This window comes from Pagrus major, chromosome 18 (genome assembly GCF_040436345.1).
Source record: "Pagrus major chromosome 18, Pma_NU_1.0".
Taxonomy (NCBI): Eukaryota; Metazoa; Chordata; class Actinopteri; order Spariformes; family Sparidae; genus Pagrus; species Pagrus major.
The window spans coordinates 7,674,077-7,693,099 of record NC_133232.1 but is presented as its reverse complement, the minus strand read 5'-3'; the positions used below and the strand labels follow the sequence as shown (position 1 = coordinate 7,693,099).

Below are 19,023 nucleotides of genomic sequence, written 5' to 3'. Positions count from 1 at the left end.
GAACATGCTCACACACACTAAAACGTGTCAAACTCAATCAAGCAGCTCGAGTCACGGCAGGCACGAACACATGCCCTACAACACCCAACTGCACGACAGCACTCGTGAACGCACTCATGCATGCTCACCGGCTCTATAGATACAATCTCCCTCCTCCCTCACACACTCACACACACACACACACACACACACACACACACACACACACACACACACACACACACACACACACACACACACACACAAAAGGAGGACTGTACAGATTGTGTACTGCAGGCTCATTGTTGCACTTTCTTGAGTGTGTTTGCGTTTTCTGCCCTCCACCCACACAAACACACAAACCAGCAATTTCACAATCAACCAGCACTTCAATATTCCCCCGCAGGCCAGACAGCTTTACTCCTTATTCAATACAGCAGCCTGGGACTGATAAATCCAACCGGACAGATAGAAGTGATTGATTAAATGCTTCAAAGACAAAACCAACCAAAGAAAGTAGAGGGAGAGAAAAAAAACAAACCCTGATACGTCTCAACAATCCTCCAGGGAAACATCGACATCGTGCTTTGTCATTTCTACTAAATATATCCAAAGCAGTTCTAAGAAATTAAACAAACTGACATATTTTCAGTTCTCCACTTTATCTTCATTTCATCAGAAGCAGTCTTCTTCAGCTCGGAGACGCGGAGCGTTAATAAAAAAAAATGTTGATTTGTTTTGGACTTAACAGTGATGTCAAAACAAAGAAAAACAAAGGTTGTTGATGTGGTTATCTATGTTCAAACACTGATTTTTTTTCCTTCAACGGTGGCCAAATTAACGGGTTGAAGCATTATTTTTAATACAGTGCAAAGACACGAACAAATTCACAAACACATCCACACATGGACTGTTCAAGGCGGTGTTTCAACATTTGTGAGTTTAAAACAACTAAATATTTGTAATGAGATGTCCGGACAAGGTCCATTTAATGACCTCTCTGGGACTTTCAATCATATTACATGATCTGCTTCCAAGGTCAAGAATAAACTTTGAAAATGTACATTTCCACACAATAATTGGCCAAACTCTGATTGCGCTGATTAATGGCATTACATGAAGATGCAGCGTCCAGAAGCTTCTTCAAATTTTACTTTGTTTTTTCTTAGAAATACATTCATCAGAATTGGAAAAGGAAGTGGGTGTTTTGAATTTGGCTAACAACCGTCCAACCTGACCAGCCGGATCGTCCCAAGGAGGAGATCAAGAGAGTCGGGACAAGAGCCATGCTAATCCAGTCTGGATTTAAGGCTGTTTATATCTAATGTGTGGTTGGAGGAAAGTGAAATGGACAAATGAGACTCAGCTGGCCAAGCAACGGGAAATCAGAGACCTGTCTCCACCACAACATCCGGATCAAGCTGTTGCACTCCACTGCTTGGCTGTCAAAGATGTCAGACTTGATATGAAGATGCCAACCATTTTATCATCACCATCTTGTTGCTGCTGTTTACATTCACCTTGACGTAAATTAAAGAAATGCGCTACAGAATTATTTCCTGGGTGTTTACGTGTATATGTGTAAATACATAACTAACAATACATGTGTTTGTGTAGCATGAAAGAACTACAAACTCTCATTTCAGTATTTCAACCCTGTGTTGTATGATGACATAAATCATTATGCAGTATGTGAAAGCTCAAGAACGTCTACGAATTGGACCTGGTTGAGTGCCATTAAATGTTTTCTTTTAAAGCTGAAAGGTTTTTTGAAAATATTTAAGCGTTTCTGACAGGATGTTGACGTTGGAATATTATTATGTCAAAAATATAATAAAAATAAGAGACTCACAGCACATTAATCATGTTGCAGAGAGTAAAAAATCAGTCACACACATTCTCAGTGACAAGCACAGTCACAACACACAGTCACAACACACCTCCTTAAAAAGACTGTAATGTTCTCATTGCTGTTTCGTGTGAACAATGCATTTCCATAAACAAAAGTTTCAGCGCAGAGGGAAAACTTCTTTGTTTTTTTTCTCCTCTTCTACATTGTGAATCCATTACGAGCCTCGTCTGTTTGCTCCCCGGCGCAGCTTTTAATCATGCTCAATGCTCCTCCCATGAAATATTGATGCACTGTGTTTCTGCACAAAGCTAATATCAAACAGAGTGAATTTTTCAGAGGGCCCGAGGACAGAGGAGAGCGGGGATTTTCATCCAAACTGCATTCTAGTGTTTACAGTGCCAAACATCACCTCAACGACCACCTAACACGCTCATATGTGTTATTTTATTGTTCGCACAAGGCTGAACAGCAGCAGAGGAGTTCTTCTCATGCCTTAAAAACAAAACACCTTTGTGCTGTTAAACTGTTTGTTTCTCTTCTGTTTGGATGTTGGAGACACATGTGGACTGGCTTTGTGTTTGACCATTGGAAAACTGAGTTCATCTGGTTACTGCTGCTTCTTAAAGAGCCTTTCTTTTAAGGCGGGACACTACAGGTGAAAACGCTTCTTATACCGGTCAATTTTTAGATTTTTCTACTATAACATGTCTTCAAGAGAAAAGAAAACACCCAAAACCCACATTTAGATATTTATCTAAGTTTATATTTCAGTTTGGACATCTTTGCACTGGGGAAGTTCCATGGTGATATCTATTAATTAAATTTTTTACCTGAAAATTAGCTTTTTCTCAGACTCTGAATATTCAGAAATCTCCACTTCAGCAGAACTTACATCAAACTAACAGGGCAATGTTCATAAATTATTACTGAGTTATAGATCATTGTATTCCTTACAACATGGCGAAAATTACATTTTTATGCTATTGACAGTATTTTCTTATTCATGGAGTGATTAAAAGATATATCCAAAATTCCCTCTGTGAAAATCTTTGACTCTAATATGTCAACAACATGAAACAAGAAGCTTGAACCTGGCTTCATTCAATGTTCAGATTTATGTTCTGAAAATATATGAAAACTCAACACAGTCGCCAGGATAAAATGTTGGCACTTAACGCTTCTGCAAACCACAGATATCTTGACCATATTGACATTTCAATAAGATGTGCCATATCACATTCACATTACATGTTAATGACCTGACTGTCATGTCTGGAGGTGGAGTTATAGTCAACAAGGCTGTCAAGCCAGAGAGAGACTTTGATTTCAACATTTGTAAGCGTGACACCGTGTTTGTGGTGAGAAAATAATTATGTTTTGACAGGAAGTCGGGACATCATCAGCCATGTTTGTGGTTACAAAACTTGTATTTTAAGCCAAAATATGATCTTTTCCTAACTCTAACCAAGTAGTGTTTGTGCCTAAACCTAACCAGACCATAAGCACAGTGTTGTCTCAAAATCCAGGTGAAAATTTAACCTAAAAAAATGTAAAGTTGCAACATAAAGAAAAATGTAAAGTTTCAAGATATCTGTAGTTTTGCAGAAATGTACGTTGCCAACATCTTTCTGGTGAGTGGGTTGACAAATTGGTGCATTTTTAACTAGATGATGCCTCGTTTGCATTTTTAAAGACGAAATTTCAGAAAACTTGGAATACCAAAATGATTAGTATTAATGTAAGCAATCTATGAATTAAATGTTGTACCCTATCACCTGTAGCGTCTCCCCTTAACACAGCTCAAGGGTTTAAAGGACAGATATAGAAGAATGTGGATCAGCAGTACTGAAGAGTTTGATTCAGAAATGGTATTTATCAGTTTGGGACAAATTTAACTTTGTCAAATCCTTAAGTCACGTTTTACTCTTTAAAAAGCACCAACAGCTGCTCTCTTTCATCTCATTTCTGAACACAACTCAGTTATTACTTCAGCTGATATCTCTGTTGATGCACCACATTAAAAAAACAGATCTGATGGAAAGATTAAAGGAAAGAAAAATGTAAATGTGGATGTAAATGTTTAATTCCACCACAGATGTGAGAGAGAGAGTATTCACCTTCATGTGTCGTCGCCTCCGTCTGAAGCGCAGCAGCTCCTTGTGTTGGCGGGCGATGAAGTTGACGGCGGCGTACTCCAGCAGGGCGGAGAACACGAAGAGCAGACAGACGGCCATCCAGATATCGATGGCTTTTACGTAGGACACCTGCGGAGAGGCGAGAGAGGGGTTCGACTGAGTATCATCAGCGTACATGGTGAGGCAGATGTATGGCTGGTCAGCTGCGGGCTAATCCAGATGTTAAGGGTTAAACTGAGTGGACAAAAGTAAATTAAAAATGTAAAAATCAGCACACAAAACAAGTAAAACGTCAGCAGCTTTTCCGTACAAAGAGTGTGGTGTGATGCAGGATGGACGGGGTAAGGACTGTCCAGATAATAAGGGGCTAAATGAAGTCTGGTTGGATCATTGTCTGATTGCTATCTGCCTGCCAAGTACCATTATTCAAGTGCATTCACCCCGGCCTGTCATTACAACTCTTCATCTCCACACGCAATTACACTGTAGAAGCCTGAGAGGGAGATCCCTGCTCTGTCGCAGAGGGAGAAAAACCCACAATCAGCTGTTTAAAATCCAATTAAACTATGACTTCAGATCACTTTCACAAACACACAATGCTTATCGTCGCCGCTCGGCCTTGTTGTGATTCGTGCTCGTTTGTGGCGAGTCGGATGCTTATGGAAACATTTATCTTCGAATGCCCGACTGATTTCCCCCCTAGAGCTGCTGAGAGCCGCTGAGGCCTGAACGGTCAACTGGTTCACTTGGTTTGATGGTCATCCAGGCAGAGAGAGAGGAACAGAGAGAGAGAAGCAGAAGAATAACAGAGAGGATTCTTACATTAACCAAGTTGACAGATTTTAGAGACGTTTAGGAAGCCGGAGCATTGTGCCTCTGTGTGAGAAGTTAAGAATGAGCAGCTTTTTGCACACAGAAAAGGGCCTTATCTTATTTTTTTCCCCAAGCTGTCATCTACCTTGAAATGAAAACCTTTATATACAAACAGAAAAAAATGTTTAGGAGAATGATGCTCCAGGCCAATGCAACCTGTTCTCACTACCAGCCCGTCCAGCAGCCTGGTCAGTGGCCCTTCACTTCGAAGTTTGATGCTGACGCCTCTAGCATCATGTCTTGAAACGCCCCTCGAGTGAAGTTGTGTAAAGAGCAAGAAAAGAAAAGATCTTATGAGAACTGGATACAGCGTTGGAGGCAGAGCCTTGTTCATTCCTGTGAAAGCTACTCTGTGGCGCATGAAGGCAAGAAAGTTTGCATTGTTGGGCCCATATAGCTTTGCCCTAGTTCAGTGTTTCTCAAACTTTTCACACCGTGCACCACCTCAGAAAATATGAGGCTCTACAAGTACCGGCATTATGACTGACATTGACTCATATCTCCTTACTGTTTTTCGCCGTTTGTTGCTAACATCAGCAGGTGCAGTGGACGCTGTAGCGACACTGCTTAAGTAGCCAGCAAATATTCTCTGCACTTCTCTTTATGATAATTCCCATTTGAAGCCACGTTTTTAGTGTTTTTTAATCTTTCATTTTACCTCCGTACTGTCTTGCCTTATCAGTTTCAGTTTAGTTCTTAACTAATCATGGATGACATGCATGCAACATTTAGAACATGACTATGTAGCAGGCTGAAACAAGAATATTACATAAAAGATTAAATCTATTTGAAATTACATTTCAGTTTAAATATTTTCATTTGAAATTAGGACCTTCCAACCACCAGTGGATGCGTACCGTAGTTTGAGAATAGTGGCACAAGAGATATCCACTGGCCTAGCTGGCTAACTTCAAGTTTAGCCCCTGACTAACTGATTCATTTGTGTGGCTCTTCTAGACTTTCCAAATGTTATCGGGCCCTGAATGGATCAAAGTCATTTTGCGAGGGTTGTGGTTCAAATCATGTATCCACCATTTACACCTGTGTGTAAGCTTATGGGGAAAAGTCTATGTGCATCATGTGACGTTGTAATCACATGGTTTGACTACTACGTTTAATTGGCTTCAGAGTCTGGTGCTCATCCTGGGGGCTTGGGTTGGACATGTCATAAACCGGACTTTCCCTGCAGACAGTAGGGTTTGCGTCCAAGAGTTAAGAGTGGTTTGTTTTGTTTGTTATGTTACATAAGTTAGTTAAGTGCTGCTAAGTAAGTGCTGTAGCTTAAGTTACATAAGTACCGTGAGTTAACGTAGTTATTTTAGCCCAAAGTATGATCTTTTCCTAAACTAAACCTGGAAACTGTTTGTTAGCAAGCTTTATTTTAAAAGTCTAACTAGATGATACATATTACGTGGCCCCAAACCTTGAAGCTTATGGCCACTGACCACCTTGATGATTTGGAAGTGACAACATGTTGCAGTCGATGTCGGATGCTGTACGTGTTATTTGGAGTCATTTTGAAGCAGTTAATTTCCATGAAGCCATGAATGCCCCCTTTCCTTCCTGGAAAACCTGAGCATAGACTACATCCCTTTCTAAACGCTGGTTGAAAGGCATTCCAGGAACGTAAACCATTAAGTGAAGTAAGTGAAGCAGACGGAGGGAGAGCGGGTACACCAAATTAGTGGGCATTATGTCTCTCAACACTATTTACTGGTGTCCTTTTTGTTTTACTGCCAATTTGGAGCTTCAGAACTTTCTGTAGCGACATTGACAATCAGAAATAAGATTAAATAAGCTTTTTGTCTTTAGTTTGGACACAAAAATGCTCTTAAAAGTCAAAAATGAAAGAGAAGATTAAATAGATTCTTGATTTGTGAGTTTGGGTTTATCTTAAAATGATGGTTAGTGTGAGAAACGAGTCAGATTAACAGCAACGGTAGTCAAACTAACAACATGTAACCATTGAATGTAGGCCAACCGAGCTGTAGAGAGGCCCAGCTCTTACCTGCCTGGTCCGGACCTGTATGAAGCTGAGAGACAGACAAACTGACCAGCAGCGGGCGGCTGAACTGCAGCTTGGGAGGTGTTAATGACCTCACGCTTCACAGGACAATGTGCAGAGAAGAAGAACACAGAGGAGGCGGCAGCAGCCACAGATACTGACTGACTGGACCACTGATCAGCTGACTGACTGGGTAACAGCCTGACTGGTTTGGTGACTGGTTGGGCATTTGGAAAAATGAGGAAGAGAGAAGGACTGAAGGTATTGTAAACTGTACATACTGTATTGTAAAGCTGCCTGTGAGTTTGGCCTATTTAAGTAAAATGAACTTGACTTTTGGCTAACGACGTGTTTTTTTTTTACACCTGTTCATACATTTTGGCAACCTGCATCCGCTTTCTGGTTTGTTAACCATTCAACATTAACATCATCTGCTTTCCTGAAAATGTCTCAAACAGACACAAATCACACATTTCCAATAATCTCCTCTTGGTCCTCGTCTCCTCTTCTTTTACGTCCTGTCTCCTTTCTCGCCTCGCTGCAGCCCTCCTCAATGGCATGTGAAAAGAGATGTGTGTTTAGGTGTGTGTGTCTGCTATCAATCACACACACACACACACGCACACACAGATGTGCGTGTGTGAGTGAGCAGTATGCACACCTAAGCTCAGCTGTGCTGTGTGATCATTATTGTGACAGCTGAACTGCAGAGGAATCATGGTTCACTTGTTCAATTTTTAGAGCGCATGAAGCACCTAATGTCAACAAACACAGTGTGTGTGTGTGTGTGTGTGTGTGCGTGTGTTTGTGTGTGTTTGTGTGTTGGGGATTACAGCTTCCCTGGACATAATTATACAATCCTACTGGCTCACGCAAAGTCCGGCCGTTTTTCTTTTCCTTAATCTGAAAATCCCTCGCAGGAAAAGATTCCTCGGTTGTTAGAAGTTATTTTTCTCCTCTTTGTTTCTGTGAACTTCGTCTGTTGAACGTCTCTGTTTCATTCTTCTACTGCCCTCCACTTTTCTCCCTCATCCCTCCATCTGTCTGCCTCCTTTCTGCCCTTTCCCTTTCACTCTAGAATACATTTGTCAATGTATACATTTGTCAGAGGAAAGGGGGAGAAATAGAAAAATATCTTTTTCTATTCCTCCCCTTTCCTCTGTTCCCTTTGTTCCACTGTTTCTTCTTTTTTCTATAAATCCCTCTATTTGTCTTTATTTCTGCTTGTTTTAACCCTTCTGTTATGTTGCAGGTCAAACTGACCCATCTGAAAGCTTGAAAATCTATTTGAAAGTATATTTCCCATATCTTTATATCAAGAAAATACCATGAGGTCTTTCTTTCTTTGCAAATGTGAGACATACGTTACCTCTTTCCACCATATTTCACCTAAATCTCACACACACACACGTCCTCACCTTGGGCAGTGAGGCTCTGGAACCGGAGCTCTGCGTGGTCATGGTCAGCACAGTTGTGATGCCCAGACCGACCCTGGCGGGCGCGGCATCCATGTTGATCCAGAAGGAAACCCAGGAGAGGATGACGATGAGCAGCGAGGGGATGTACATCTGGATCAGGTAGTAGCCCATCTGACGCTCCAGGTGGAAACGAGCCTCGATACAGGTGAATTTACCTGGAGGAGGAGGGAGAATAAAGAAGATTTTCTATTAAAGAGGAGCAATTTGGTGGCAGACAAGAGGAGGAAAGGGACAGAGATAAAAACAGCAGGAAGACTTTGTTGCGTTTGAGGGAAAAAAGGAATCCAGGTGTGAGGGGGATGTGAGAAAAAGACAGATTAGAAAAAGATAGAAAAACGATTATTACTGTGAGAATGAGATTCTGGTAATCTAAACTCTGGTTAACACATTTTTCGCTGGAAGCCATTAAAGTGTGATTTATCTCTGTTTGGTAATGGACCTTATGAACACCAGAGCAGAAAATTGCATTAAGAACTACATAATAAGCTCAGAAAGTGGGGTGTGTGTATGGTGTGTGTGTAATTTTGCGCAATATGTAATTTATGCTGCTAGGTGTCTCTATCAAAACAGAACAAAAGGCTAGCCGGCTCTGGAGGAGAGAGTCAGTGCAGATCCAGACCTCCTGGAGGAATAAACATCTGGAGTCACATCAGATCAGAACCAGAGTCTCTGCTGAGTGCTGGGTTCAGTGAATGACAAACGCTGCTTGTTAGTTTACAGCTAATGTACAGTAAAGGGTTAGGGTAATTTTGCTGTTTGGGGCGAATAAACACAAATGATCCCACGTCAAACTCAATCGCATGTGGGCGATGAACTCAAAATTAATAAACCAGCAGTGGTGATGAAAATCTTTCTGATGTGACTCAGACACAAATGTTCACGGACGAGGTAATGTTTGAGTTTTATTCACGTTTAATTTAGTTTCATTCCCCGGCATCTTCCCTCATCCTCTCCTTGAAGTTATAGCGACAGATGACTTGATGAAATGCACCGTTACCTTGAGTAAACTTGTGTATTTCTCTAGCTTGAACATTGTTGGTAACATCTGGGATACTTTAAGTACAAAACTTGGACATTTTTTTAATGACTTTAATGACAATGACGCAGATTTCACAAAAGAATGAACACTTGAGTAAACAAACATCAGCTTCTGTCCCTTCAAGAGTTCACTCAGTCAAGTTCAGAAAGATCACTGTCATCTGTCTGAAGGAATGAATCATAAACTGTGACAGAGGAGGAGCTGCTGTCGTCTTAACTATAAATTCTGAGCCTGAAAGATTTATGTCTAAAAAAAAGTTAAAAGCAAATCAGGGTTCACGATGAAAGAAAAAAACTCCCATTATTCCTTTTTATTTAAGTCTACTCTGATGTTCAGCATTTTAAAGGAACAGTATGACTGCTGCCCTCCATAAAGGTTATTATTTCGTAACGAGAAGGCTCATGATACTTACTGCTTCACAGATATTCACCACTCACTTATGTATTCATGGAGCCAGTCATTTTGTCTCAGTAGGTGTCCTGTTTTTCAACATGAATATCTCATTTGGAAATGAATTTGCAGTACAACGAGCACAAGAGGTTGGTTCCAGGAAAAAGAAATGATAATGCTTGTCGATGTTTAAACTACTTAAAAGCAAAATGTTCTTTCATCAGTTTCCCCGAGGCGATGCAGCTCCCATTTGCAGTGAGGAGTGTTTCTGAATTCACTATTATCTCCATCTGAACATGCACATTATCTAAACACTGTCTCCGGGAAACACAGGTGGAATAGATGAGACAGATGGGGTAAATTAAAAGACGACGAGGAGTGAGAGACCAGAGACGGGAAGAGTTGTTGGACTGGCAGTAAAAAGGAGGATAAGCTGGGGAGGGAATCATAGAGGGACTGAAGGCAAAGTTGACAGCTTTGAGACAAAATGTCATCTTCCTTCAGCGCTCACACTAAGCCAAAGTGTAAATCACGAGCGGAAAATCAGAGAGACACAAATGCTCGGCTTTGCTGAATATCAAATGAAACCCAAACATGTTAAATATTTGAAAACAAACGCAGGAGGTGTTTGGGGATTTATGCTGCCAGTTACTTGTTGCAGTAACAGCCTGTCGCAGAGTGTCTGAACGGTGGTTTAGAGGAGTGTGTAGCACCGTGAAGACACCACAGAAAAAGGTGAAGTTATCGCCTCTTCCTCCCTGTGATGCTGCTGAATTATAAATGAGAAACATCTTTATTTGTTTCTTTGTAAGTATACTGTGGACGTAACACTAGTGCAAAAGTCAAGAGTTTCCTTATCTGACTCAGAGTGGTATTAAAGTAATTCTGTAACACTGTACAGATTTTAGGTGTTGTAAATATCTACACATGTAGTGTGTAGATTTTTTTTGCAGTTGAAATATATCATTTTGTTACATAAACCTGGAAATAATCGGAAAGTTTGTCCATTCAGAAAATAGTTGAACGTTTTAGTAATCCATGCATCCAAAGCACGATCAGGCAGAGCCAAAGTGACCACACCGTCAGAAGATCAACACATCAAGCTTAGTCCCCTGACAGATAGAAATGCAACTTCATCACTAATACAGAATTTGCAAAAGAGTCCAATCAGCAGTCGTCCTGTCAGCAGAAGGCTGTCTTGTAGTGTCTCACAGGTCGAGGAGCAATTTCTAAACCACTTCTCAGGAGGAAAACAAGGACAAACACTATCACAGGGAGGCTACGAAGTACCAGAATTTCAGATGTCATATGTTTCATAAGCCAGCAGACTAATCTGTTTAATCTTTACAGACAACAAGAGGCAGAAAGAACCTTTTAGTTTCTCGAACATTTGTTCCAGGGACTGGAAATGCAGCTGTTGCATCACATTCAGATTGGTTCAGATTGTTGTCCTAAAAGCATGAAGCACGTTTGTATAATCATTAAATTGCGAGATTAGAACCTTAAATCCTGGACATACATTATAATGGCCCATGGTGACCTGACCTACGTTTTGCAGACTGATTTAAAAAAAACATCACCATCATGGCTGAATCAGGATGATGCGCCTTGACATCATGTAGGAAGGTAGGAACATAGGTAGGAATTCATCCTAGAAAGACGGAGGGGTGTCTCAATATACCAATAATTATGATATTAAAAAATGATTTTTTTAATATCATGTTAATAATACACATGATAATATTGTGTAAACACTGTCTCCATCTCAAATGTTGTATAGATATCATGATAATATTGTTATTGAGTATTATTTAGGCTTGATGAGACTGTCTAACTGGAAATGTTCCCTCAGGGTTTTGTTCACCTCAGTCTGTGTTTCAGGATTTGGTTTTGGTCAAGCTGCTGTTTTCAATGTCAAGAATGAAACTTCAAGCCCAAGAATTTGCTTTGTTAAGCTTGTGCCAAGAGTCATCGTGCAGTCATTTTGAACAGTAGCGCTCACAGGGAGCAGCTCTGTGCCGGCAAGTGCATTACTGACATTTGTCCCTCTCGCTTCTGTCCCTCTCGCTTCTCCTCATAAAATAGGGCACAATCCAGCCTTTTGTGGAAGAGATTCCTCCTCATACTACACCTGAACAAAAAAACAGGTTGCCTTCAAGACCTTCTACTGAGTGCCTTTTTTTCATCGCCTCATTGTGAGTTCAGACACCAAGTCAGCTGTTTCTGTCTCTGTCTTTTGACAAATACATCAACTTGAACTTTTTTAGCTGGGTGTCACCTTCCTTTAACTTGAATGTATTGCTTTCTTATGTCAGTATCCACTGCACACACTGTGTTGTTGCAGTTGAAAGTGTGGTGATGTACAGCTGCCTGTTGTAGTCTGCCAGGAGCGGCGTTAGTCCTTGTGTGGCTCTGAAGGGAAAGAAGCAGTGGATGTTTACGCTCGCAGCATGTTGCTGTAAGAGGGGAGGAGAGAGAGATTAGGAGGAACGGAGGCAGCAGTTCCACCTCTCTCTCCTGGGCTTTCTGCTCAAGCTTTACTAATATATGCAACATATAGTATATCGTGTAGGCAAAAATCTACAAGGGCCCAGTTTTTAAAATGTATTTAAGCCTCTACTACTCATTTCTTAGTCTTTCCTTTCTGCTGATAGTTTGAGTTTCTGTAGGTGGTGCTGTTTTTACAGTCTTTCTTACCCAAAATCTATCACTGCTAAAGGCAACACATGCTTTGTTTTAGTTTAATAGATTCTTGAATTGATTCTTGTGCTGAACAGGTCTGGATGAAAATCAAAGTTTTAAATTATTAAATGTTAAATGTTTTTCGAGAAAACGCCGTTCTCATGCAACGGGATGTAAACGAACACAATAACTGGCATTTTCTGCACAAAAACGAAGATCTGCAACGAAGATAATTAAATTAACACACACTGCAGAGGTCTTATTTACATTGCAGTAAAAGCAGCAACAGTAACAAATGTCTCTTCTTCTCTCTCTGTAATGTAATGAGCATGCCGGGTCTCATAATAAACCACAAGAGAGCCAGAGAGCAAGATGGCCGACGATCCATTTAATCAAAGGAGATCAATGGAAGGCAGCCTCATCAATTAGAGTTAACCCTAAATGACTGGAGAGGAGAGGAGAGGAGAGGAGAGGAGAGGAGAGGAGAGGAGAGGAGAGGAGAGGAGAGGAGAGGAGAGGAGAGGAGAGGAGAGGAGGGGAGATGAGAGGAGAGGAGAGGAGAGGAGAGGAGGGGAGATGAGAGGAGAGGAGAGGAGAGAAGAGGAGGAGGGAGGGGGAGAGAGAGAGGGAGGAGAGGAGGGGAGATGAGAGAAGAGGAGAGGAGAGGAGAGGAGGGGAGATGAGAGGAGAGGAGAGGGAGGGAGAGGAGAGGAGAGGAGAGAGAGGAGAGGAGAGGAGGGGAGATGAGAGGAGAGGAGAGGAGAGGAGAGGAGAGGAGAGGAGAGGAGAGGAGAGAGGAGGGGAGAGGAGAGGAGAGGCGGGGAGGGGAGAGGAGAGGGAGAGGAGAGGGGGGAGAGGAGAGGAGAGGAGAGGGGGGAGGGGGGGGAGAGGAGAGGAGAGGAGGGGGGGAGAGAAGAGGAGAGGAGAGGAGAGGAGAGGAGAGGAGGGGGGGAGGAGAGGAGGGGGGGAGGAGAGGAGAGGAGGGGAGAGGGGGGAATGTGATAGTGAGAGGAAGGAGGGATGAGGAGGAAAAGATAAGACAGACAGGAGGAAGGAAGGAGGGAGAAAATGATGGCAGCAGCAGCAGAAGGAGGAAGAGAGGAAGAGGAGGAGGAGGCGAGTCGATGAAGTTGGACTTGATTTATAGCTGTGATACACTTCAGAGCTTTTAAGTGCTGTCCATATTTTCCATCTGATAAGAAGATTGAAATTATTCAGCCGGGCCCCTATCTCACTGTGGGGGCAGAGTCTGTGTGTGTGTTTGTGTGTACCGGACTTAACACTGCAGTGTGTGTGTGTGTCTGTGTGTGCGTCCTGAATTCAATACTACACATACTTATGTCACTTTCTGGCTTGTACCCAATGGTTACCGGATGTATGTGTACAGTGTCCTTTAAATCTACTGTTGGTGTATGTATATGTGCATCAAATTTAAAGGGATAGTTCGGATATTTTGAAGTGGGGATGTATGAGGCACTTATCCACAGTCGGTGTATTATACAGTAGATGGCTGTCAACATGCCCCCAGTTAGGAGGAGTAGAAAGCTAATTGATGTACGTCTATAGGAAGGGTCAGCAACAAAATGTATTTTATCCACAGAGATAAATCAGTTGAAGTATACGCTGTATGTGGAATAGTTTCATCACTTTTACCTCCATGATCAAAGTGACAATTAGCAACATGTAGCTGCGGAAGAGCGAGAAGATCATATAGACACACTGCCGCCTGTCGTATTCCTATAATATTTCTACGATCATTCAGTTGTGTCTGTTGAAAACACACTCCCAGACCGAGCCACCTCAGTAACACAATAATTTAATTTAGAATATAAATGTTGGCTTAGGTTGGACGACGGCTTCAGAAATGCATGTATCAAACACACTTCAAACATATCACCAGCCAGAAAACAAAAGCACCCTGCAATGCAGCAGAAACCATAATTAGTATTTTAAACAGGGCTTTTCCTTTGTGTGTGTGTGTGTGTGCGTGTGTGTTAGGTGGATGGAGCGATGGAAAGAAATGAAAGAGAGAGAGAGAGAGAGAGAGAGAGAGAGAGACATTCAGGGAAATGCTCTCTCTTTCTTGGAGTCACAATAGACTGCAGCTAATAAATCTGGAAAAACGACACCTTAATTCCCTCTTAATGCTTGATTGGGAAGCAGCGAGGCTTGTGCACGCTCAACAACGCACACTAACACACACACGCGCGTGCGCACACACACACACACACACACACACACACACACACACACACAACTGCACACATGCCCATAAACGTACACTGCAGTCACAGAGCAGCAGCATGGCTGGAGAGTAACAGGCCGGAGATGAGATGAGAAAAAGCATCTCTTCTACTGAGGAAAGAAAGAAGAGAAGAAGATCAGACAGGTTTGACCTGCAGAGGCTCTTTAGAGCGTTTCAGCTTCTTTTAGCTCATAGTTTTGTTTTTTACGGCACGTTTCCAATCTGATTCAGCCATAATAAACTCACTATATGCTTCATATTGACCCTCCACCGACAACCTCTTCCATACATCCACTTCCCTTCAAGTCCATAGCAACTAGCTTTGCAGAGAAAACACTTAGTTTGAGTCAATTAATTAAACACAGTTTAATTAGAAAATGAATTACTGAGCACAATGTAAATTAAAATAAAAAAGCTCTTAAAACATATGCACATGCATTTTTAATTCTCCAACCAACCAACCAACCAACCAACCAACCAACCAACCAACCAACCGAGCAACCAACCGAGCAAGCAAGCAACCAACTAAATGACCAAATTAACAACCACACAACCAAAATACATGCCAATAATTTAGCAGTTATGCACAAACTGCCTTAGTTAGTATTCAGTAATGCAAACCCCCTCATAAGTGTGCATTTAATCAAATAACCAAAAGCAGTTTCATTGAAGAGCCTGGCCTCCGTGTCTGTCAGCTTGTTGTGGAATTTTTGGTGAAAATTGTTTCATGTATCTTAAAGTTTTTAATCTATTCTTTTAATTTTTGTTCCAGCCAAGTTTCTCAAAATCAGTATCTCTTTTTTTTTGTTGCAAAAAATGGCAGGATAATATAACAAGGTTGAAGCTATTAGATGATCAATGCATAATTTCTCATGTGGTAGGACAGCTTCATTTATTCAAACAGGAAATACCATAAAAGGAAGCATCCATGTCGTGAGATGGACTCTGAGAGGAAACTGACTTACATTTGTTTATAAAGCTAAGCTGTGGATTATCACTTCATTGTCTCTGCTACGCAGGACTGTGTGTGTATTTGCATATCTGTGCGTGCAAGAGGATATAGATGTGTGTGTTGCTAATGCTTGTGTGTGTGTGTGTGTGTGTGTGTGTGTGTGTGTGTGGCGGTGCTGAGTCGTGTCAAGGCTCTCTGTCTGGAGGTGGATCGTTCATCTCCTCAGAGGTGACAGCAGACGTCAACCTCTGTGTGAGTGATGGCTCCGAATCAGAACTAATCATCCTCCTGCACACACACACACACGCACGCACGCACACACACACACACACACACACACACACACACACACACACACACACACACACACACACACACACACACACACACACACACACACACACACACACACACACACACACTGACCAGTGGTTTGGTGTTTTGGAGTTGGGGATGTGTTTCCTGTTCAGTGGATGTTGGATGGGACATAATGTAAGTGAGGGTAACTCAACAATCTGAGATTTTGAGGATAAAGTCACAGTATTTTGGGGAAAAATGTTGTATGTTTGAAGAATAAAGAAGGTAATTTCAGAATAAAAGCATAACATAACAAGTTATATTGTGATTTAAGAAAAAAAAAGCATGTAGGTTATAATATTTCAAGAAAAAGTGTTATTATTTGAAGACTAACTACTGATACGTTGTACATTATAACAAGTCCAAACATTTTAAGTCATAAAGCTTCAAACTTTATTCTGGAACTCTCCAGACAGTGAGGATTATTAGGATTTTCATACGAGAATAAAATAGCTGACATATTTTGGAGGTTGTTAGGTGCAGAAATTAATTGCATGTCTGCTGTGAACATTTTAGGTCAAGCTTATTTGAAAATTAGCGTGTAGCTTAAACACTCAAAGTTCATTTCACAGTGACACTTTATTTCTCTTGACGATCTTTGTCCATCTTGACTTTAGACCCAAAACAAATTATGTTCTCAGATATTCAGTTTTGTCACAGTGTCTTTCCTGCAGGAGAGTGGAAATAAAAAAACATCCATTCCAGTTCTATTTACAGTCTGTCTATTTTAGCCAGCCAGCTCCTCAGCTATCTGTATATCTATATATACTTTGTGTTTTCTCTGGAGTGTAAGAGTCGTGGACTGGCGAGGTGGACTGGACAGATGGTTTTCAGCCACACTTGGAGGACCTGGAGGGAGAAACAGAGCGTGGCAGCCGTCCCCGTCCTCTGCTAGATTCTCCTTGCTCGTCTCTTTTTCTGATTTCTGCTGCTCTCACTTATTTCTGCCATTTGTCAGCTTCCTTCTCACATGACTGATGCAATTCTTTCTTTGTCAGTGTCTTTTTCCCCATTTCTTTCCCCCCAACATTGTACATTCTCCTTCAAAACATTCATATTATCATCTCTTCAGTCCTGTTTGCAAATATGTACAAATACTAAAACTGTAAAAGTGAAAAATAAACTGTTTTGAGTTTGTGTCTGAAACAAACTTTGCAGCCTGCTGTGTTTCCCTATTCACTGAAAGTTTCATGACATTATAAAGAAGAAAAAAATATTTTGGGAATATGATATTTCCATTTCAGTGTAGTATCCCTCTGTTATTTCCACATTTCACACATTTTAATAAATATTAAATTCTGTCTCTGACTCATGCAGCGTTTCAGCCAAGTCTCAAGGCAGACATTTTTCACATCTCCCTCTCTTATTGTAATTTCAAAGAATATTTGCCAAGTCCGAATATTGACAAATGCTCTCTTCATTGGAGAGAAACATCCCTTTTTCTCTTTATTTTCCTCTTGAGTCCTGCTTTATTTCCCTGGTCTCTCTTAACCTCCTGTCCTCTCTCACTCCCTTTTTGCTCTTTAAATAAAAAAAAAACAACACGTTTTTTATTGCAAAAGCAGGAGAGAAACATTGTGGAAAGTGAAAGAAGAATGATGGAAAAGTGTAAAGGGAAGACCAAAAGAAAGATGGGAGTAGAGATGGGTTTTTCTCTTTACATTTCTCATGTCACCAACATGTACACATATCTGTGTTTCAAAGTTTCTCACATAAAGATGACAGCTGAGCCACAGGCTGCACTCACATGGCACACTCCTCCCACTGCAACATATATCAAACGCACCCTTTTGATTATGGTGCTGTACTTGTGCTGTCAGTGCTGCTGCTGCCGACGCTGTCACTGATCATACAGCTTCTCAAAATGTCCACCTACACACCAGCAGCCACCTGTAGGCTCTCAGTCTACGTTCACCCATAGAGGAAGGCGGTATGAACATATTCTACATTCAGATAATAATGCACTGCAGAAACATTCTATTTTTCAAGTCTTTCTTTTTCCATCATTGTGGCCTAAAAGTTTCCTGTTTTATTACATCTTGGATCTTTTATAGCTTTGTTCATCACTTCTGTCAGCTGTACTCGGGAGGCTTCCTGGAAGGAAGGACGTAATTTAGCACGGGAAAATTAAGACATCAATCAATTAGTACCGATTAATTCCAGTTATCTGCTAGTTTAGAGTTTTTAAGGCTATGTTCAGACTGCAGGCAAATCAGATTAGTTTCTCTAATCATATCTGGAAGACGGAGTGTCCGCACTGTTACTTGTGAGTGATCAGGCGGGATTTTGGGTCCAGACATAATCAACATGTCAGCCACTATGTACGCTGGGGACACGGCTTTCCAACAGGAGATTCATAATCCATTCTCCAAACAATCACGATGTCAGACAGTTTATTTTGGCGTGACTGTTGTTCTGATGCACTTCCTTCTCTCTGGACTGGACGTTGTGTGTCACATTGCGAGTGACGCTTTTAAATATGATATGAGCGGCCAGAGCATCCAGACTGAGAAGCATCTGATTTGATTTCAAATCACCACCAAATGTGGTTGATTTGATTTGCGAAATCGCATTTCATGTGTTTGTTTGCTGTCCAGACTTCCTAAAATCAGTCTGGATTTGCCAAAAAGTGGACTTGTGCCAGCAGTCTGAATATAGCCTCAATCAAAGTCCAGCAGGTCAGCTGACTAGGCAAATATCTTTTCGTTTTTTGGATGTTTTGTACAACCCCGTATTTTATCAGTATGAACATGGTAGAAAAGGATTTGCAATCATTGCATTCAGTGTCCCAGGTTTTTTGGAAACTGTGCTGTAAATTTGGCTCCAGCTAAGCTTACAACTTATTTACATGTATACAGAGAATAAAGTTTCAGAGTGGATTAAAAATAAATATTTACTTGGGTTTAGATTGAGCAGTTCTTTAAGGAAAACAACAACATCTGATAAACTCAAACCACTGACTCAGATCTCAAATGTATCTGTACAGAAGTACATCTTAGGAGGAGGAGGTGTCTGAGAAAAGTACAGCAAAATAAA

At 41.2% G+C, this 19,023-nt stretch overlaps 1 protein-coding gene across 1 annotated transcript in view; it reads right to left on the bottom strand.

Annotated features, from left to right (window-relative positions):
• The window catches only part of glra1 (glycine receptor, alpha 1), a 118,122-nt gene that overhangs the window by 16,576 nt on the left and 82,523 nt on the right, over positions 1 to 19,023 (bottom strand). Inside the window, exons 9-10 of the mRNA XM_073487207.1 lie at positions 8,263 to 8,477; positions 3,949 to 4,095 (exon numbers count right to left, since the gene is read on the bottom strand). Of these exons, the coding sequence (XP_073343308.1) occupies positions 3,949 to 4,095; positions 8,263 to 8,477 (362 nt within the window). The remainder of the gene's footprint in view (positions 1 to 3,948; positions 4,096 to 8,262; positions 8,478 to 19,023) is intronic.